Source organism: Electrona antarctica (assembly GCF_951216825.1).
Source record: "Electrona antarctica genome assembly, chromosome: 6".
In the NCBI taxonomy this organism is placed as follows: Eukaryota; Metazoa; Chordata; class Actinopteri; order Myctophiformes; family Myctophidae; genus Electrona; species Electrona antarctica.
Genome location: NC_136811.1, coordinates 15991603 through 16014711, shown reverse-complemented (window position 1 = coordinate 16014711; position 23109 = coordinate 15991603). Strand labels below are relative to the sequence as shown.

Genomic DNA, 23109 nt, shown 5'->3' with positions numbered 1-23109 from the left:
GTGTTTTGATAATGAATCGAAAAACAGATCATCAGTCAGATCATCAGTGATAGTAGACACCTTTATGAACACATCTGTGAAGAAAGCTAGTGGTAAGAATTTTTTTGCAGATTTGCCACAACTTAATTAAGCTAACTTTACTAACTTTAACTAAAGAGAGAAGAGAGTTAGTGTGGCCAACTGAGGTCCACTTAATTAAGTGGTTCATCTGATACTTTGTGGACAGGTGACCAGGTGAGAACTTGTTCGTTCAGGTCCAAGGTTTTGTTTTTCATTTCATCCATAATTGAGGTTTTTAAATTTCCGATCATATTTTACCCTTGACTTGTCATGGCCTACAGACGTGAACATTTAACTTGATTGCTGGATTGTGGTTCGCCCATAGCTGTTGTTGGCTTGGCTTTGGATTTGATTGTAGCCTGGAGGCTAAGCTGGCTGGCTGTGAATTCAGAAGGATGTGTGTGCTACTTGCCAGCTTCCATTCTCACGGTCGCAGCTACAAAATAATAATACAAATAAAAACAAACCATCTGCTGCTTTCAGTGCTTTGCAGGGGGAACTCAATAAGGAAGGACAAACATATTTGAGGTTTTAACAACTTTTGTCACTGCCCAGGACAAACTAATATCAGCCTTGGGTGGGTGGGTTGAGTATCTGGGAGGATTGCCTATTTTGGGCTTCGGATAACACCCTCCCTTCTTGGACTCTAGCCTTCCTACCTGTCACTCCGTGCCGCACTATGACCTTGATCTGATATCTACTATATAATGCGCCACGTTTCTGCGTGCGTGTGTGCGTGCGTACGTGTGTGTACGGTTGTAATGCACGTAACTCGAGAACCGTTTGACCCACCGACTTCACATTCGACACACGCGTTACACACCCCCGCAGGGAGTGCAGTGCCAGGTATCGAGTCGGTCAGACCCACGGTTCTCCAGAACCACCACAAAAGGCTCTGGTCAGGCTCTGCCAGTGGGCCTAATGAGGCCAACTCCTTTCACCTGTGTAATTTCCAGCCTCTGCCTCAGCCAATTGAGGCTCAACCAATCAGGCTCTGCCAGTGGGCCGAATTGATTGCCAAGTACACTTTTCAGTTTGCAGTCTTTAACACAGGCACATACACAGATCTCCATGTGGGACACCGGCTGACAGTTAAAACGGGTGCTATGACAACGTATATCATTAGGTTCCCAAGTTGCATCGTTCCCAAGTAGGCCGGTGGCCGACTGCGACGGGCACGTACAGGTCTAGTTTTTTAAATTAGTGAAAATGTGTGTAAATCTTTGAATATAATAGAGTATATATATATATATACTCTATTATATTATAATTATGTATACCTGTATATACTTTTTTTTGTTCCCTGGAACAAAATATTTTGAGATGGGGGTTGAATAAATTAAATTTTGGGGGCCATGACATTTAAAAGTCCACTGATATAGCAACGTACGTTGTTCAGGAAACTGTTTTAGATTAAAATTTAGAAGGCTTTTTTTTTTTAGAATGGGCCTCAGGTCTTAATTCACAGGCTAAGTATCTCATACGCCCAACAGCCCCATCCATCCATGGCCTTTGCTGCAGGCCTTAAGTTCTATTGGTAATCACCCTCTCCTCATGCTGCGCCAGCCCCTGTGCTGGTTGTGGAGCCCATCACCGATGGTCCACCATGTCGCATCGCCTGAAGCCATGAACCTCTGCTGGCCTGCTGCCAAAGTCCCAGATATAAATCCCATACATCACCGCACCGCTGCTCTGTAAAAACCCTACGGCATCTGCAGTCAACATCCACGCGGGAGCCAAAGACTAAGCCCTGTGTCGTTGCTGTTGAGTGTCCGTTTAACCCAATTTGGGCGGGAACCCTTTTTGGTGCTGTAAGCATTATGTTATGCTTTAGCTATTTCAAAATAGCAGATCTACAAGCTCATAGCGCGGCAGCGAGTGTTGTGAACAATTTTTTTTCAGATAGGGGTCGGCGGCCAATTACATATAATTTTTGGGGTCCTTGACACTACTTGAGACTATACTACTTTTTGTAGAATCGAGCTCAGGTCTAAATGGGTTAAAATAGTGAAAGTAGCCAAACTACAAGCATCACGGCACATCAACCCACACACACACACACAGTTTGAATATTCACACAGTTTGAATATCTGTTTTCACTCTCTCATCTCTGTTCTGCCGCCCTGACAGATTAGTAGGCCAGAACATGCATGGACTCAGCAGGCCTGGCAACCGACCAGAATAAGCTGGCGGTCATCCTGAATCTCTTGGTGGACCGTCGCCTCGCCTGGGCCGTTAACGAGGTGTGCATTGGCACTGCCCTCACAATTCAATTCGGTTACGATTCACCAGGTAACGATTCGATTCGATTGCAATCGAGATGCATCGCTGAATCGATTATTTTTTACACCAATAGTTAACGCACGTCAACGTCCTCCCTCCAGCCCGCTGTATGTGGTGTTACATTTTTACAACGCCTTTATCCAAGGCGCATTACATAGATTGTGCATTACATTCACACACACATAAATATACATTGATGGAACATTTTGAGGAAACCATGCAAGGCACCAATCCTACTCATCGGAAGCAGTTAGGGGCTCTGCGTCTTGCTCAAGGACACTTTGACGCTAACTCTGGGGATCGAACTGGAACCTTCCTGTTCCCAAGCGGCCGCTCTACCCCTGAGCCACTGCCTGCCGCTGGCCCTAGAGTACAGTATGGTGGGTTTGTGTTAGCCTTGTGTAGCCAGCCTCCATCTGCCTTTGCAATGCATATTGCCCCAGGAAGATTAAGTCTGGCCCCTCTCAATTGTGGGAGGACTTTACGGTCGAAGTGGTGACGAGCCAACCAGATTCGTCAGGAACCAGGCTATGACCAACCAGGGCCCAGTATGCAAATATGGGGCGGGACATTGCAGAAAGAAATCTAACACTGAGAGGGACGAGACTAATATCCATGCAGTGATATTAGTATCGCTATGTGAGGCTAGGTTTGTGTGGCAGTTCCACGAACGGGTCTTCTTCAACCACCCACGCAAAGGCCGGACGGCCGCCCCCGGACCATATTTGCTCTTGGACAGACAAGGCAGAACAAAGGTCACTGACTACAATATTGAGCTCTACACTCTGGTGGCTGGCTCTGGGTGGAACCAATTTCCAAATGTTTAACAGTCTGTACATACTGTAGAAAGCACTGAAACATTGCATGTTTGCGCAGGCAGCCGGGGGACTATACTTTCTGGTAGAAGTGATTCTCGTAGGGAATTTATTTTATTAAAAAAACTGTTTGAATTATTTGCTAAGTCTATGATTTTCATGGCGGTAACCATTTCATGAAAGCAATAAGCCCCGGAAGGCTGCGGTTTACACAGATTTCGAGGGCAGTAGGTGCTCGGCTGTGCGTCGTATTAAACAACACCCCATTTAGCTGTTCTAAAACCACTGTACACCACGGCCTCCTGGGGCTGACTGCTGATATAGCGCCTCTTCACCTTCTATTATAGCACAGCCGAGAGGACATTCTCTGCTGTGATGGTGCTTCAGCGCTGCCCATGGTACTCTGCTGTACCGCCGCTGCTGTACTCCCTCAAGCATACAGTTCCCATAACACCAACACATTATGCAATTACACACACACATGCACACACATGCACGCACACACTGACACACACACGTGTATGTACGGTATATTGTCTCTGTCGGGCGGAAAACTCATAACTTCTTTTCTTTTTCTTTTGTAAATTAGTGCCCTATAATACGTTACATGATCATACTAACTATAGCATCACACAAAAGCGACGCATTTCGAGTTTGTAGATCTGCTATTCTTTCTATCCTTTTATTTGAATCCTCAAGCTGAATATAGTCTGTCGGGTTCCACGCACGCACGCGCGCACACGCACACGCACACACGCACACGCACACACACACACACACACACCCCTACAGAATGACATAGTAGTACTGATGTGACCCCAATGACATGACGGCTGGTGGGAGACCTGTTTGGGGAGCTGATCAGTGACTGTTCAAACACAGCGACACAGTGGGGATTCATTCCTAAGCCTCTAGGCTCCTATCAGTTCCAATGACAAAGAGAGAGAGAGAGGCTCTCTCACACTGTGACAGAGACCCTGTCACAGTGTGAGCTGGGTCATATACGGACCCCCTGCCAGTCACCAGCAGACAGTGGTGGGAAAAAGTACTCACATTTTTTTACTTAAGTAAAAGTATTAATACTGCAATGTAGAATACTGTATTGGTATCAAAATGTACTTAAATTACCAAAAGTAAAATACTCATTTGCAAGATTGTCCCAATTCACGTTTTCAAATACGTTGCATCGGATATTTTCAAATGGCCGAAATGTATATAGGGCCGAAGTGGTTAATGTATGTTTTGTAATAATAATCAAAATCCTTTTAATAATTGTAGTTGGAGTACAACATTTGAATCCGAGATGGAGTGGAGTAGAAGTAAAAGTATTGGAAATTGGAAATACTCAAGTAAAAGTGCAGATAGCTCAAAATTGTACTTAAGTACTACAGTAGTTAAGTAAACGTATACTTTCCACCACTGCCAGCAGAGAGCTCCAACCTCGTCAGCATGACAGTGGTGACAGCTGGGGAGCGGCGGTGACCTAACTCAGAGGTTCCCAACCACTGGTACTACTAGTACCACAGGAGGTACTTGAGCCCCCTCTGGTGGTACACAGAGGAGTCGCCCAAAAAAGGAGAAAAAAAAGACAAAAGTGGAATGAAATATTTATATAACTAGGCTACAGGTATAGTTCTTCTGACCATCCAGCCGTGCTGAGAAGAGCATGACAGCACACCTAGCCGTTAATAGAAGATTTGAGAACGGATTAATCACATTAAAATATTATCAGTTGTGCCGATTAGTGATTAGACTTAGTTTTGTCAGAGCAGCAGCATATTGGCTTAGGAACGGAACAAAAAGGGCAGGTATACGTTCCTGTATTTTAAATCAGTTATTATGGTGGTACTTGGAGAGCCAAATATTTATGGTGGTGTCAGTATGGTGGTGACCTTACCAGTGTGGTGGTGACCGTACCAGTATGGTGGTGACCGTACCAGTATGGTGGTGACCGTACCAGTGTGGTGGTGACCTTACCAGTATGGTGGTGACCTTACCAGTGTGGTGGTGACCGTACCAGTGTGGTGGTGACCTTACCAGTGTGGTGGTGACCTTACCAGTATGGTGGTGACCGTACCAGTGTGGTGGTGACCTTACCAGTATGCTGGTGACCTTACCAGTATGGTGGTGACCTTACCAGTGTGGTGGTGACCGTACCAGTGTGGTGGTGACCTTACCAGTGTGGTGGTGACCTTACCAGTATGGTGGTGACAGTGAGGGTCTTGTTAGCCAGGGTCTCTGACACATTGATGTCCAGGCTGGTGGCATTCATGAACAGAGTGTTGTTGGAGTACCAGATCCCAATCTGACAGGGGGAAAAAAAGAAAAGAAAAAACAATGCTCTGTTAACCACTTGAACCCTGCATGCAGCATCCTTATTCTGGTGGGAACGTGCACCCAAAAAGATTTACAGGTTCGTCTAACTTGTCGCACGCACGCACGCACGCACGCACGCACGCACGCACGCACGCACGCACGCACGCACGCACGCACGCACGCACGCACGCACGCACAATACTGGCTTTGCATATTTTATTCTCACAATGGCATACTGTACAATACATCCCTATTGATTCCATTCTCCCCACTCTAAGCATAGACCTGCACTAACAACCAGGTTAATTTACTGTAAAAAAGCTGCTTTAGCGTCACCTACAGTATATTACATCCTGTACCCTGAGCTTTGTTGGGACCTGAATGGAAACAAGACCACAAGGACATTTTTCTGTGATATCCTTTAAGACCAAGTGTTTGACTGTACTCTGTACTGTTTACATTTCTGCCTAATAAAGTAATCAATCAATCAATCAATCAATCAATCAAACAATCAATCTTATTATACAGTATATATCACACTCATGGTTAAATCAACACTGAGGATGTTGTAATGTACAACAGTAGGTGAAAATAACGTATATCATAATTCCAATGATTCCAATTTCAAAGACCCCCATTTAAATGCATTATAGGCCATGAATCCATATCTAGTATCTACATACAGTATGTAGAATCCTTAACTCTGAGAGGGTACAAATGTGTTCCTAACTATGTATCCTTTGGCGTTGTGGGCTTGTTATTGCAGTGAGCTTACAGTAGAGAGTTGGTGTAGAGGGGAAAAAAGAACGCACCAAGTACAGAGTCAACTCCGGTCCAGTTTACTAAGGGCTTAAGTGGTTAAAGTGCGTGCGGAACTGCAAGTATCTCTCTGCAGCGCAGTGAGGGGACAATAAAGTCACTTAAGGGAACGCATATGTGTGATTATGGACCGGGAGGTGTTTGAAATTGCGGTTTTGCGGGGGCACTTCGTTGGGAAGTAACGCTGCACGTCTTTCAATAGGTCAGATATGAGGTAATAGCTCCGCTGACAGATTCACGGCCGCCCGCCACTCCATTTCCCTCCTCCACCTCCTCTGACATTTTAGAGGGGTGTATTTCTTTCTCGGCAACCTAAACGCTCACCTCCCACGGCGTGGAAGGAAGCTTGCCAGGCAGGAAGGTGTAGAGTGTCTTGCGTCTTAAAATGTTAATGGTTGCCAATTTGGCACGGTAACCCTCCAGCATGAGCTCTTGAAGTCTACACTCGGCGTATTGTTATCAAATGGCATTTAGTGTCAACCGGATAGGCAGTTAGCCTCTACTAAAGACCCTGTTAAGGCACATTAAGGTAAGACGGAAGCCGAGTGTTTTCTGAGAACTGACAGAGCGTGAAGACATCCGCACTGATGTGCACTTTAGCTTCCGCTTCATTAAATGTTTATTTTGACATGTGGGTGAAGGGCGCTCTGAAGCCTTTTAATCTTCTCTGGAGCCGACTCTCCGTGGATACTTCTGCGGCACGGAATTCGCCACCTTCGTTCAAATCTCTGTTTATTTGATCACTTTTTATCTTTTTTTCATAACTTTTGTCTTTGTCAGGGGGTCACTGCGGCTCAAATCCCCAAATTGTCTGGGGGGGAGGGGGGGATATACTACTGTCTCCCAGTAGTATCTGGTAGTAACTCTCACAGTAGTTATGGAGGCCAACAACTATGCGGGTGGCGGGGTGGGTTGGTGGGGGGGGGGGTGCCCTTGAGGAAGGCACTTAACCCCCAAATGCTCCAGTTAAGGCGCTTAGTGGGCGACATTAGAAGACGGCCGTTGTACTGAGCAGCTCCCAGGTGTGAACGTGAGCGAGTGTGTGAAGGTGAACCAGGGCACCGCTGAATGAGAGCGTGTACGCTCAGTAAGCCTTCCCTAGATAAATTAAAAGGTCACAAAAAAAGGGAAAAAAAGCATATACAGTATACCGTGGGGTTTCATTTGAACTGCTTTGGTGTCAATAAATGTGGGAACTGCCACCCAGGCAGGAGGATGATAAGTGACTAAAAGTACGTCAAAATGTGCCGTCACAATCAACATTCCTCTTGGTTTTTGTGTCACTGGAGGTTGGTCTGCGCTTGTTTACTGTTACACGCTGCTCATCGAGCTGCTCCGCCTGTTGAGAGTACTGTACGTACATTATACTCTACAGTACATGCTTATTTCACCGGATAATTATTCTCCCTGAAATGCGTGTGGTGAAACGGAGAGGTGTGACATCCAACCCCCGCAGCGTTTCTCTGTGTCTTATGTGTGAGTTAAACCATTGAGACCTGGAACGCATCTGTGTCACCATATAGCTTTTAACCACATTAACCATTATATTTAACACTTTAGCTGTTGAAAAATAGCTACAAGCTCTGCTATTTTAGAAAAATCTTGAAAACGTGGCGCAAATCTTTGAATATATATTCTTTCACGGCGAACGTTTTTAACTCATATCTTTGCTTCTGGGAGGTCCCTGGTACAGATGGGGGTCGGCGTATAGGTTTTGCAGTCGTGATTTAGAAGACATTTTGTAGAATCTAGTCTCTAGGTCTCAATGTGTTAATTATGATACACACACTGCCGTCTACGATGCCACCGGCCCTCAGCCAATAAGAAACCTTTGTTTGTTTGTTTGTTTGTGTTCCACCAGAGAGCGGAGACGCTAAAGTGACATTGGGTTTTTCCAAACATGGGCATGTTCCCGTCACACTGATGACACGGCACAACAAAGCCGAGAGTCAGTATACTGTCCTGTCCTGTCCTGTATCTGTAGCGTTTACTGCTGTGCTAATCTCTGGAGCCTGAAATCCTGTGAGATCAATACATGTATCTATTAATCAGGGCTGGGACATTAACTGATTAATAATTTACAGAAACAAATAACGTCATTAAAAGAATTAACGCATTTTAATCGCGCTTGGTATTTTGCACCACGGAACCTTCCTCACTGGACAAAGTTCAGGCATACCGAATACCGATCATACTGCCGCACGCAATGAGAGAAGAAGCCGATCAGACCGCTTTGCTTGGCCCAGTGGATGATGGGACATTTAGATAAAAATAAAAATAAAACTCACTCATTGATTTACTCGTATACCAAAATACATTTTAATTGGGGAAAAAAAGCTTCTCGGGTCAAATACCAATATGCAATAAAAATGGGATTAATTTTGATTAATGAATTACAATGCCTTGAATTAATTCATTTTTGTATCGAGTCCCAGCCCTGCTATAAATCAATCAAATCTATCGTGTCTGTCTGGCGTAATCATGTGGTGTGGGTCAACAGCAGCACAGCGTTTCAAAGAAGATGTGCTATGGGGCATGAGTGAAATAAATATTGACCGCTTTATCTCTGCTGTATACTGCTATTCCTCAACCGTCTCCAAGGAATCACATCTTTCCAGGTCATATTATGTGTCTTTTTAAAAATCATTTCATGGGCGTTATGCACTTGTTTGATCCCATCACCACCAGTGGGCTTCCCCAAGGGTTCTGTTTTCCACTGGGGGTTTGTTATACACTGCATGCACACGCGCACGTGTGGATTAGAGTTTATATGGTCATCACCATAGCAACAACTGCAGCTTTGTGTCGGCATGCTTCTTGGCTTAAACATGCTATGGTTGAGATAAGGTAGTGAAATGTGTGGACGCATTTGCTTAATGTATCCATGGAAGTGTTGTGGCAGTTTTGTGATTATATAGATGGAGTAATTAATTCAGTTTGTGATTTCATTGAGCGCCATTGAGTGTTGAGCAGTTAGGACACTCCTCTCAGTAGCTTGTAAAGTTTTCCTAAACAAGACTACTTTAAAAACCAAATCCATGCTACTCTTTGTGTAATACACTCTGTATTTGGGATGCTTTATACTTCATATGAGTTAACAAATTAGACCGAAAATGCAGACAACAAGAAAGAAAACAGTGACAGGCGAGGGAGAAGGCTACGTCTGACATGAGCGGGGTGTCATTCCCAGAGGAAAACAGCCAGAGTAGGACGTTTGAACCGCTATAGCAGTGCTTCTCAAATGTTGTTTTAATCTCAAGGACCCACAGTTTGATTTGCATTAGGCCACAGACCCCCATAACTCTGAGAGTGAACAAATGGAACCAAATAAGTGTCCATTTTGGTTATAGAGCACTCTAAGAGCTATGGCAGTCTGTGGCCTAATGCAAATATGGCCAAAATAATAATTAGATAAAGTGGTTAATTTAAAATGATTGCGATGCTATATTAACTACTTTTGCTGGGGACCCCCTGGAATCCCCCAAGGACCCCTGGGGGATCCCCAGACCCCACACTTGAGAACCACTGTGCTAGAGCGTCGCTCAGCAACGTGCAATGCATTCTGAGCCACTGTACATTTCTTTAGGCCAACGCATTTGTAATAGGATTGACGAGAAGGAAATTGCTGGCATGACGGGTATACGCTGAGAAGAGAGATAGCGTCATAGCAACGCTGAAAGCAGATACTGCTATGGTTGTGATAAGTGCTCGAATTAAAGCTCACAATGTAAAGATCAATGGTCTGGTCGGAAGCGACAACAAAATCTGTGGATGCTTTTGCCGAATTGTCAACGCTTTCCAGCCAGCGTGGAATAATAGCTTTCAGAAAAGTGCATATTGGACCTGGAGGGATATTCAAAGAGACTGAATCTGAGCATGTCTGAGGTGAGCTCAAAGATGAGACAGACAATTTACAATTGACAATTTAGGCATTTAGCAGACGCTCTTAATCCAGAGCGATTTACAATAAGCAAGAACAAAAAAAAACATGGTAATACATCAAAACATAAAAAGTCATCATGAATCCTACGTAAGCTTAAGAACCTAACAGTAGTGTGTATACACACTATAGAGTGCTATGTCTACATAAAGTGCTATTTAAGTTACATAAGTTGAGCCTGTGCATACGCCTGTAGGAGGCCGAGGCTAGGGCAAGTACTACGGCAAGTACCCAAGATTGGGCTAAAATGGAGGCTAAGATGGAGTCTGAAGAGGTGCGTTTTCAGACTGCGGCGGAATGAGTAAATATAGACTTCAGATTTTATTGTAATGGGAAGTGCATTCCATAGTTTTGGAGCCAGAATTGAGAAGAGTCCAGACCATGGTAGGACTGGATATTATCACTTCCAATCAATGTCGCCATCATTTCATACCTTTGCCTCGATTGCGATTAACCAGTTAAACCCTAGCAAATAAGAGTTTATAATAATAATAATAATGTTTATAATAACTTTTGTAACCCATTTTTGGTTCATCCTCTGCCAACCTGGGGAGAGCCCCGAACTGAGCTCATGCTTCTATTCAATACATGAGGAGTGAGCAGGCCGCTTCTTATCACCTGACAGGTGGGAGTTTCTCCAGTATAGGAAGTAGCGTGTGGAAGGAACACGTTATTTCAACCAGTTTCCTTCCCCTCAACGTGCAAACTCCACACCCTTTGGCCAACTCCACCTGTCATCAGCATGGGCGCTGATAACAGAGGAGAGAACAGGCCACCAGCGTCCCCGGCGGGAATCGAACCCGTGACCTTCTAGCTCTGAGGCGACTGCACCACCGTGCCTCCCCCTTGTCACTATGCTTTTGGCCTCATTTCTACAGTACTCCATTACATCTCTCTCAGAGGCAAATATTATACTTTTACTCCACAAAATATTTGAAAACTTTAGTTACTATACTTTACATTGTAGATTTTGATTATTACTACAACAAAACATACATTAACCACTTCAGCCCCATATACATTTTCGGCCATTTGAAAATAGCCGAACTACAGTATTGATTGTGGCATAGGTCGCAGATTACTATGAAAACCTGCAAAACCTGTCAGTGACTCCGTCATGCCACCATATCTGGCCGTCAGTCCGTCACGCCTCGTGACACGTCACGCCACCATATATACGTGCACGCGACCTCGCCCTTTAGGGCACCTCAGGGCATCTTACTGGTACTTTTACTTAAGTATATGTGAGTACTTTATCCCACCACTGCTCCTCCTCACCTCTCTGTGTCCTCCACGGTGAGTACTTTATGCCACCACTGCTCCTCCTCACCTCTCTGTGTCCTCCACGGTGAGTACTTTATGCCACCACTGCTCCTCCTCACCTCTCTGTGTCCTCCACGGTGAGTACTTTATGCCACCACTGCTCCTCCTCACCTCTCTGTGTCCTCCACTGTGAGTACTTTATGCCACCACTGCTCCTCCTCACCTCTCTGTGTCCTCCACTGCTCCTCCTCACTCCTCCACTGCTCCTCCTCACCTCTCTGTGTCCTCCACTGCTCCTCCTCACCTCTCTGTGTCCTACACTGTGAGTACTTTATCGCACCACTGCTCCTCCTCACCTCTCTGTGTCCTCCACTGCTCCTCCTCACCTCTCTGTGTCCTCCACTGCTCCTCCTCACCTCTCTGTGTCCTACACTGTGAGTACTTTATCGCACCACTGCTCCTCCTCACCTCTCTGTGTCCTCCACTGCTCCTCCTCACCTCTCTGTGTCCTCCACTGCTCCTCCTCACCTCTCTGTGTCCTCCACTGTGAGTACTTTATGCCACCACTGCTCCTCCTCACCTCTCTGTGTCCTCCACGGTGCTTCTCCAGGATCCTCAGGGTGTAATTGGTCCTCTGGCCTTTACTGTTGAACTCCACCCGACCCGTCAGCCCATCATACTCCACCTAGCACCACCCAGGACGAGAGAGAGAGAGAGAGAGAGAGAGAGAGAGAGAGAGAGAGAGAGAGAGAGAGAGAGAGAGGAGAGAGAGATGAGCAGAAGGGAGAGGTAGAAGTATGTGAAGCAGGAACAGAGAGAATGGGAGCAGCGGTGAGGAGAGGAGAGAGTGAGTGAGTGAGTGAGTGAGTGAGTGAGTGAGTGGACAGTGAAGAAGGGAGGTATTGAAGGAAAACAAAGGAAAAGACAAGAGATTACAAGATAAATGCCTGACTTGCACCATTCTGCATGAAGTCAAACAATGTTCTGCATTAAGTAAACAGATACTATGTATGTAGTCTGATGAGAGAGAGAGAGAGAGAGAGAGAGAGAGAGAGAGAGGTGTGTGTAGTCTAAAGCCTAATTTATTCTCCGTCACACAGTGTGTTGCCTGCCGAACCTATAGCAGACCTGCATGCTCACAAGGCGGTGCAAATGAGCTTGTAGGACGGCTATTTTTGGCACGTGCCACTCGTATGAATCGGGCTTTAAGGTGAGATAATCATATTCTCGGAGAAAGATATCAGATCAGAAATCCAGGGACAAAGTGATTGTAAAGCCTATTGTACTTTGCTGTGCGGTGGTGTCACTCGGCGAAGATAACCGCTTTTCAAGCTAACGACAAGGACGAGTGGCTTGACAATCTGTCCCTTATGGCAAGCGAGACCGCAGTGCAATGAAGTATGAATTAGACTAGAGAGACAGAGAGAGAGCGAGAGAGAGAGACATAATCAAATAGACTGACACACAGTGGGTCAAAACTCACTCACTCACTCACTCACTCACTCAAGAACACTCCGTGCAGGCAATGCTGGCGCAGAGCTAAGATGATTATTGAGGCGATGACAATGGAACACGCCATGCGGTTGGCTAACAGAGACTGATGTGGGACAGGTGGGCTGGAGACAATGAGGGATGGAACGCAGGCCAGTCCGTCCACACAGGTCGTCCACGAGAGACACACACGGACACACACACAGATGGGAGATGACAAGAAACAAACACAAACAATTAAGACAGGCTTTTGTGAACAGAAGCAAATCAGCAGTCTTTACAATCAGTGTCTATACAGGGGTTTCCAAACTTTGTCAGCGGAGACCCAAAATATATATTTTTGTCCCCCCGAAACTAAAACTTTGAAAAACACATTATGAATGACCCACTTAAAGGTACATTTCACCGCTGAAAGAAAATGCAGTCACTCAATGTTAATAGTATTTGTAGTAGATAACAGTAGCACAATTTGAAATCTGCACCCTAAGAACAGAAAAATAATGTGTGTTTGAATAGGGTTGGACTGGATTGCTGAATTCCTACAATGCCAATAATGCTTTAGTGCACTTCCCCTCCTTGTGGTGAGGGGGCAGGCAGCTTGGAGGTGTGACATTGTAGTCCAAGAATTAAGTGAGACCACATTTTCATGACAGGTTTTTGGTCATGAACATGACTAAATTATCTTTAGATGCATTCATATTTTAGATGCACGGTCACGGGGAAGAGCTATTGAGCCACTAAACACAGTCGCTGTATTTATCCAGCGCGATTTGAAATGGAAAACTCTTAAAAAGGCCTAGAAAGACCTCATCCACCACCTTGCTCTTTTTCTAATGCATTGAGGCTGAAGGGGAAGCAATGGAACACGGAGCTATCGCTCGAGGGGAGCTTTGATTAGCGGTAAGCCAACTTTATAGTTTTATCATTAATTAGAGCACTAATTAACACATTAAAGGCGTCGTTGGCGGAGTGGGATCTCATTAAAAAGGAGGTTAAAGACGTTTTCCAGGTTCCTCGAGTTAGCTCGGACTTGGGAAAAACTGCTTATGAATAGAATGCCCCTCGCACAGCATGGAATAATCTTCAGTTGGCACTCGTCTCAGTTCTATTCTTGGGATAGCTCAGCCCCAAATGTGCCCTCCAAGAATTAAATAAAGGTTAATTAAATACAATTAAAGCCTAAAGAATACAATTAATTACAACGAAATACTCGCATTGCTCTTATTGCCACTCCTGTTACTACTACCTAGTGTTAAACGGTCTGCATTTACTTGGCGTCATTTCTCCAAAGCATTTTACAATGTGTGAGTTCCATTCAGCCATGCGAGGCACCATGCCATGGGTTCAGTGTCCTGTTCAAGGACACTAGGACATGATGCCAGGAGCAGTGGGTATCCATCCAACTGTGGAGCCTTCCCATTCCTACACAACCGTTCTGTCTTAGCCTGGCAGCAGCCAGACTTCACCCGCCCCTATTGCATATGCATATGCCCCGAGGGCGCAGCGCAGTGGTATATTAGTATCGCAACGCGAGGCTAACTCTGTCTACCTCCTGAGCCCACTGCCTGCCAACTGTTACCACTACTGCTACTACCAGTGGGGTAAAGTAACCAAGTAACTCAAATACATCGCATGGATGCACCTGGGACGTATCCTCAGTGATGTATCCTGAGGTCAACAGGGTTTCGGGTCTTCCAACATCATACCCCTCACCCCTCAATCAAGTCCCGACTTACGTCCCAGTAGCTACCCTCAATCAGTCCCACTAGGGCAAAACCAGGGCCACACAATGGGCTGGGAAGTACACTTCTGGTCCATGGAAGGACTAGGCTCTGTGGGTTGTCTCCCACCCACAGAGCCGTAGACGTAGGCCCCTCCTACGTCTCACCAGGTCCACTCCTGCTCTCAGCAGGCCCAGGACCTGTGCGTTGCACCAGATTCCCAGCACCAGACAGTTCATTCAGGAGTGGTGGGCAATGGTTCCGCAGGGAAATGGTGCGGCGGCTCCGCTTGCTGCTTGCATGGCCCTCCTAAAGGCCTCACCGAGGGTTTTTTGGGGCTTCCTCCTCACGGAGGACACAGGCTGGGGCGCTAACCCATGCTCACCCGGGTGCCGTCTACATTCCGGCTGTCACCCGTCTCTCCGGTGGTCACCAGACTATACCTGGTTGTCAGGAGGCTAACTCTGTCTACCTCCTGAGTCCACTGCCTGCCAACTGTTACCACTACTGCTACTACCAGTGGTGTAAAGTAACCAAGTACATTCATTTAAGTACAATTTTGAGGTATTTGTAGATTACTTGAGTATTTTCAATACTTTTTACTTCTACTCCACTACATCTCGGATCCAAATATTGTACTTTTACTCCACTACATTTATTTGAAAACTTTAGTTACTATAATTAATTTGTAGATTTTGATTATTATTACAAAACATACATTAACCACTTCAAAGCTATACATTTCGGCTATTTTCAAATGATTTTTTTAATACATTTGAAAACTTGGGAAATGGGACATAATGAGTACTTTCTACTTTTGGTACTTAGTTCAAGTACACTTTGATGCCTATACAGTACTTTTACTCAAGTGCATGTTGAATTCTGGACCTTGTCTTGTAACGGAGTATTTCTACATCGCAGTATTGACACTTTTACTTAAGTAAAAAAAAATGTGAGTACTTTTTCCATCACTGCACTTAGAGGCATTTTACTTTACTTTTACTTTTATCAGGGTTAAAGGTCAAAGGTCATAGGTTAAAATGTCCAGAGTCCAGAGATTTTGAAGTTGTGTGAATTTCTGCCTCTGTGGGGGGTATTTATATACAAACATCATGACCAATGGCATTGCAAGACTAAACAATGAACATCAATGATGATGTTTAGGTGAAAAAAGAACAGAAATAAAATATATTAATTAAGTAATTCATTAAAATATAAATGTTGCTAAAAAGCATCACTGGGGTTTTATTACTACTGCCTCTACCATTATCACTACTGGTACTATGATTGTTGTTCCTTCCCTACTACAGACAGATGCATTGGTGGTAAATGGTGCATTTCCATTTATAAACCGCTTAAACCCAAATCGCTTTACATAGATTGTGCATTACATTCACCCATTCACATACACGGAATGCACCGATGGCGGAGGAAACCATGCAAGGCACCACCATGCACATCGGGAGCAATTAGGGGTTCAGAGTCTTGCTCAAGGACACTTCGACACTAAGGTGGTCTTTACACGAGAACGGTGTTCATAGAAAACAGCTAAATAAAGTATTGTTTGCTGGTGTCCCTTTAGACGAGAATGGTGTTTACAGGAACAACAAAGTGAAACCACCTTCCAGAGTGGAAATCTTTGAGAACGCCGTTTTATCCCTTCTCCATGTAAACAGGCAAAACGGTGAATCCGCAAAACTTAAATAGTGGCCATAACTCTGGGGGAGCCTGGGATCAAACTGGGAACCTCAGGTTCCCATCCAGCCTCTCTACCACCACTCTAGCCCTGAGCCACTGCCGCACGGTGGTATGTGGTGGTGGTGGTGGTGGTATGTAGTAGGGCTTGAAACGATTGATTATTTCCTCAGCAATTAATCTATTGATTACTTTTCCGATTAATGGAATAATCGAGAAGCAGGTATTTTTTTAAACATTGTTTAATTTATTTTTATATACGGTATCAATACATCGATTGACCACTGTAGCCCTATTTTATACTTTATCGCACTATCGTACTTTAACAGTGTGTCGTGCAATGAAAATAGCAGCTCTACAAGCTCACTATGGGTCGTGATTTGATGCGTGGTGAGCTGGTAGATTTCTTTGTACATGTTTTGAAGCTTTCTGCCTATAACGACATGCCTTAGGGACAGCGCCGTCGCTAGGCATACGCGCAAGATGCACTGCGTTGCGTAGGGCAACACGCCAAGGGGTGCAACAAAATGTGACAAAAAGTGCCAAGCCGACCCTCAGAATAATAATGTTCTCCGCGAATGGTCAGCGACGTCCCTGCTTTAGGGATCGCTATCCATTCCTATTAACTGTTGCACGTCACCTATAGCATGTATAGTGCTGCAGTGAAGGAAACAGAAGCCACCCGTGCACATGCAGCAGCTGCCGGCAGCACAAGAACATATGGAGAGAGTGGGCTGAGGTTAATGCATGTGCTACGTGTGTTGAGTGGATGTGGATGGCACTAGAAGAGAAAGATGTGAAGAATTCATTTAAACCCCACTTCAAACAGCGAGCATCCATGCCAAGGTCCCTGTGACATCGTACAGTACCATCTCTGTCCCTGTGTGAGTATATGGAAACCTTGTATGTCCAAAACCGTTCCTTTTTCATTATCATTTTCAAAAGCTCAACAATCTCTACAGATGTAACAGGTTGTGAGCTCGTAGATCGACTATTGTCACTACTGTGTGCGACACTCTTGCACGTCGAATAGGGCTGTGAATCTTCTGTTATCTCATGATTCCATTCGATTTAATTCCGATTCTTGGGGGTCATGATTCAATTCAAAACGATTCTCGGTTCAAAAATAGATTCTCAATTGTTTTTTATCCATTTCAATTCACAACGTTCATATTGGTTTCATCTGGAATTTAACCACCAAGTAGTTGTAGTCTATTTATTTCCAGCAGCAAACAAAGAAAAGATAATATAATATAATACCATGGTCACTTGTAAAGATCAGGTTGTCTATTTGATGCAGAAACACAGCATAATTGCCTTGATGCAAGTAAAGCATCGCCACCAGCGCACGCGCACACGTGCTGAACTGAACTGAACTGAAAGTTTCATTGTTCCCTTAAAGCCCTTGAATATGACTGAACACACGTGATTATGGTAAGATTAAATTTCATATCACACACACCGTAGAGTAAGAACTCGGTTTTTGGAAATTGTGAATCGTTGATAATAAGAATCATGAACACTCCTAATGACGACGCACAGGTGATTCATTTACAAGTTGATCAAATGTGGAGATGTGAGGTTTCTGCCTGACAGCAACGATGTGTATGTGTTTATGTACAGTATGTGTCAGTCTCACTTAGTGCGTGTGACTACAGGAGGACATACAGTATGGCACGTTGTGTAGTATAATTATACGATTCTGTCATACACGACACCATTTAAAAGCCCATCCTCTCGCCGAGGAACGTGGGCGGGTAAAGGATCACGCACGCACGCACGCTCACTCACACATACATAATTGTGTGCAGATTTTGCGCTCTCATTAGAAGGCGAGTGTAAGTGCCATGCAACCGTTTCTCTAATTTCTTTGAAAGTGTCCATGTCTCGGAGCCGTAGAGTAGAATCGGCACAATGGTCGTCCTAAATAAAATACTTTACTTTTAACATCTTACTAAGCTGGGATGACCAGATCTTATGCATGTCATTGCAGGCTGACCAGGCCATACCCTTCCCAGTTTGAGAGTCCTTTTGAGAAGAAGATGTATATATGAACCCAAATACTTAGTAGTCATCAACCTGTTTCAGAGGAGTGTTAAGTGTTTTTATAATGTGGTTATTGTTGGATTTGCATATATTTACGTATTCAGTTTTCGTCTCGTTGAGATAAAGACCAACACAGTTGGAGGCCTGCTCAATTAAGAGACTGAAGGAGAGCCTGAGCGTATTACAATGATTGACTGATAAGCGCGATGTCATCGGCGAAGTCAGTGTCGGTTAGGTATTTAGCAGGATGACAAGAGCTTCTCCTCGGGTTTAGTTGGTAACCCTTATCATTGATAGTATCAACTGACATACGAAGAACATAATTAAGAACAATAATAAATAGAAACGGGGAAAGCGTGTCGCCTTGGAGTATGCCAGCAAGGATGGGGAATGGTGGTGTTTCTGTCGGGAGTAAGGATGGTCGCTGAGGTATTTGTATATAGAACTTGTATGGCATTGATCATTTTTACGGGGATACCATAACATTTAAGAATTTCAAACATTTTGGCTCTGTCTACTGAATCAAAAGCCTTTGAGAAATCAACAAAGACTAGTGCGAGATCGATGTTGCATATCTGTGATTCCTCAATAATCCTACGTAAGCATAGGAACATTGAAGACAAAAGTGAGGACGCAAATTGGCCACAATGAGATGATTTATGATGACGTATGATGAGAGAAGAGCACCCCTCACTTCACACGGATGTGATTTTAATTTTAAACAGATGTGTGTATAATTCTAACTTACTGTAAAAACTTTCCTGGAGAATGCCACTTATCTGCCCCTGGAGGCTTTTCAGGCCTTCTCCCTCACACTTTCACATGCGATTTGATGTATATATATTATATATATATATATCATATTTTTGAAGGGCGTTAGCCCCTCCTATATACAGGTTTAATGTTTGTTTTTCCTTAGACAAACATTAAAAAAGCCATTGACAATGGACAGAGTTTAATGTTTGTTTTGTCACCAACACAAACATTAAATGCCATTAACAATGACCAGAGTTTAATGTTTGTTTTGTCTGTGTTTGTTTTGTCCTCGATGTTGTAAGATGATAAGAGCGCCCCTCACTTCACACAGGTGTGATTTTTTAACTGCTTTGCAAGTGAAAAAGAACAAACAAACAAACAAACAAACAAGCCAACCAACCATGCGCAGGTAGTTCATCAGGCTGGTCCCGTGTTGCCAGATCTGAGGCGAGGTGCAGCTGAGCGGCTTCACTCCGATCTCCTGGCTGCGGTTGAGCTCGCGCACCGCCCCCACCACCACGTGCACCGCGTCAAACATCAGCGCCGACGACAGCTGTGGGTTAACGAGGAGAGAGAGAGACAGACCAGCTGTGGGTTAACGAGGAGAGAGAGAGACTGAAACTATAACGAGAGAACAAAACGTAGAATTGCAAAACACCTTTTTGTTTACTGAAATAAAAATAAAACCTGCAAATAAAATAAGTTTAAATAACAAGACAGATTATGTTTTAATGGAACAATAGAACAAACAAAACACAATAAAAAGACAACAGAAAATGTGTTATACTTCAAAAAGGAGTAGGAAGATGAATAAAGTATTTACTTCTGCCCCCAACAACGGATCTCAGTTATAAGTTATGGAATGTACCCGTATGTATTTTTCTACATATGTAATAACACATGCAAATACCCTATATCTATACATAATATATTGTTTCTGTCAGCAACCACGGGGACTGCCCATAAGTCCGACCTCCCGTTAGTCCGTTCTACGTGGCCGGTTAAGACTGAGGTTAGGGCTAGCGACCTACGTGGCCGATTAAGACTGAGGTTAGGGCTAGCGACCTACATGGCCGGTTAAGACTGAGGTTAGGGCTAGCGACCTACGTGGCCGGTTAACACTGATGCGTGGCCGTTTAAGACTGAGGTTAGGGTAAGCAACCTACATGGCCGGTTAAGATTGAGGTTAGGGCTAGGCTTTGGATGTTAGTAATCAGTCGGACTAACGGGAGGTCGGAACAATGACAACAAAAACTGCTGATCTACAAGCTCTCAGCGTGTCGCGATGTGAGAAAAGAAGAAGAGGAGGAAGAGGGGAGAGCACGGAGGAGGGAAGAACGAAAAAGACGGGAACGTCTCCATGATTAGAGGGTATAGGGAAGAGGGGATAAGGAGAGGTGGAGGGGAGGGGAGAGAAAGAGAGGGGCGGGGGGGGGGGAACAAGGAGTACATCAATACACATTATGTTCACGCCAAACGCCTGGTCTGAATCTACTTAGCTGAAATTACTGATGGTGGAAATGATGTAATTAATGTGTTAAACGCTGCTGTCTGGCGAGTAAACAAGGTGCGTGCGTGCGTGCGTGCATGCGTTAGGGGAGTGTATCCTGTACTGACCGCGGGGCCGGGGTAGGTGAGGTCACAGCCCTCCCTCCAGGACAGGTTGAGGCTGCGGATGAACTCCAGGTAGAAAGGATGCGTGGTGTTGAACATGGAGAAGCCCACGATGTTGGACTGCTCGTCCACTACGTCGTCCAGCCTCAGCAGGGGGAAGTCCTGGGAACGCAACGCCAAAAGGTCATTACTTTAAAACCACTTCAACCCTATGTTAAGGTGGGCTCAGAGACAGAGACCGGCCCTACACAGTGACAGAGCCCACAGTGACAGAGCCGGCCCACAATGACAGAGCCGGCCCACAATGACAGAGCCCAAAGTGACAGAGCCGGCCCACAATGACAGAGCCCACAGTGACAGAGCCGGCCCACAATGACAGAGCCCACAGTGACAGAGCAGGCCCACAGTGACAGAGCCCACAGTGACAGAGCCCATAGTAGCATGCCAAAGTTTGTGCTATTGCCATTGAGAATGCATTGGGCGTTTAAGTTAAATACGGGGAGGAAATATGACAGCAAACTGCCTGTCATATTTTCTCCCTATTCCAAAGTCCCCCCAGGTAGGCCTACATTATATAAACTATTTTCAGCAATGGTACACTTATTTTTTCAGTGGGTAGATCTTGTTGAGCTGGTCATTTTGAAAGTAGATCTCACGTCATAAATGTGTGGGCACCCCTGTTCTAGCCCCTATAGCCCGAGGCCCACCACTTAAAAACCACATGCTACGGTGCCCAAATCTGAATTTAGGTGCTCAAATGAACTCAAACTGAAGCAATTCAGTAAAGGCCTGGGGTCATTTTAGGGGCTGGGACCTCCAGTAAAAGGCCTAAATACTCTCCAAGAGTTGGGGAACAACATATCAAGAGAGTGGAGTGGTAGGCCCTTGGATTGACCCAGGACCAGTGATTTAATGTACCCCACTGAAAAATAGCAGATCTACAAGCTCGTAGCGTGGCACTCGGTGCCGCACTACGAGCTTGTAGATCTGCCCAGAGTTGAAGGGCTTCAACCTTGGGTACTGGGTAGCTGAAGTTGAAGCTCTGCCCTTCAACTTTGGGCACTTTTACATGTAGGCTGACCCAAAGTTGAAACAGTTGCAAGGGGGACATCTTTGGGCATGGGGTCCTCATCGTTGGATATATGTTGTTCCCACAACCGAGAAGAGTATTTTACCCTTTACTGGAGGTCCTAGGCCGTAAAATGACCCCATGAGGAAGCGTTGACCTTTACTGAATTGCTTCAGTTTCAGGTAATTTGACCACCTAACTTCAGATTTGGGCACCCTAACATGTGGTCTTTAAGTGGTGGGCCTGTGGTCATCTTAGTGGCTAGGAGGTCCAGTGAAAGGCCTACATACTCTCCCAAGATGGAGGAACAACATTTTACAATCTGGGAACCCTAGGCCTTTGTATGGCTACAGTGTGACTGGTTCAATCCTACCCTAAATCTAGGCCTAAGACGTGACACCTCAAAGTGGGGTACATTGCATCTACTGGTCAATCCAAGGGCCTACCACTCCACTCTCTTTATATGTTCTTTCCCAACTCTTGGAGAGTATGTAGGCCTTTCCCTGGACCTTCTAGCGGCTAGAAGGTCCAGGGAAAGTCCTACATTGTAGGACTAGTAGCATGCCAAAGTTTGTGCTATTGCCATAGAGAATGCATTGGGCGTTTAAGTTAAATAACTCAGAAACTACAAATCATTTCAAAGTAAAAAGTTCCAGCATTTGTCTTCACAGTAAGCTGAATTATAAAATGTGTGAATAGAGTTTCTAGGTGAAAGTACTTTTTTGACGTGCCATAGAGCTGCCATTGAGCCCCATTATACATTTCTCAAATTTGAAAGCACTATATTTCTAAAACTATGAAACATTTCAAAGATTTCTTTTCAGGCAAACATGTCCACCGTAAGATGAACCTAAATAGGTTTGAATGGGGTTTCTAGGTGTAAGTATGTAGGACTAGTAGCATGCCAAAGTTTGTGCTATTGCCATTGAGAATGCATTGGGCGTTTAAGTTAACGTATTTAACTTAAACGCCCAGGAGGACATATTTTGACAGCAAACTGCCTGTCATAATTTCTCCCTATTCCAAAGCCCCCCCAGGTACATTATATATTTAAACTATTTTCAGCAATGGTACACTTATTTTTTCAGTGGGTAGATCTTGTTGAGCTGGTCATTTTGAAAGTAGATATCACGTCATAAATGTGTGGGCACCCATGTTCTAGCCCCTAGGATGACCCGAGGCCCACCACTTAAAAACCACATGCTACAGTGCCCAAATTTG

The 23109-nt window shown here is 44.7% G+C and overlaps 1 protein-coding gene across 1 annotated transcript in view; it reads right to left on the bottom strand.

The window, feature by feature from the left end:
* Positions 1–23109, bottom strand: part of grik5 (glutamate receptor, ionotropic, kainate 5) — a 90896-nt gene that overhangs the window by 33923 nt on the left and 33864 nt on the right. The window contains exons 7-10 of the mRNA XM_079503652.1: positions 20823–20981; positions 19606–19758; positions 12077–12181; positions 5356–5463 (exon numbers count right to left, since the gene is read on the bottom strand). Coding sequence (XP_079359778.1) covers positions 5356–5463; positions 12077–12181; positions 19606–19758; positions 20823–20981 — 525 coding nt within the window. The remainder of the gene's footprint in view (positions 1–5355; positions 5464–12076; positions 12182–19605; positions 19759–20822; positions 20982–23109) is intronic.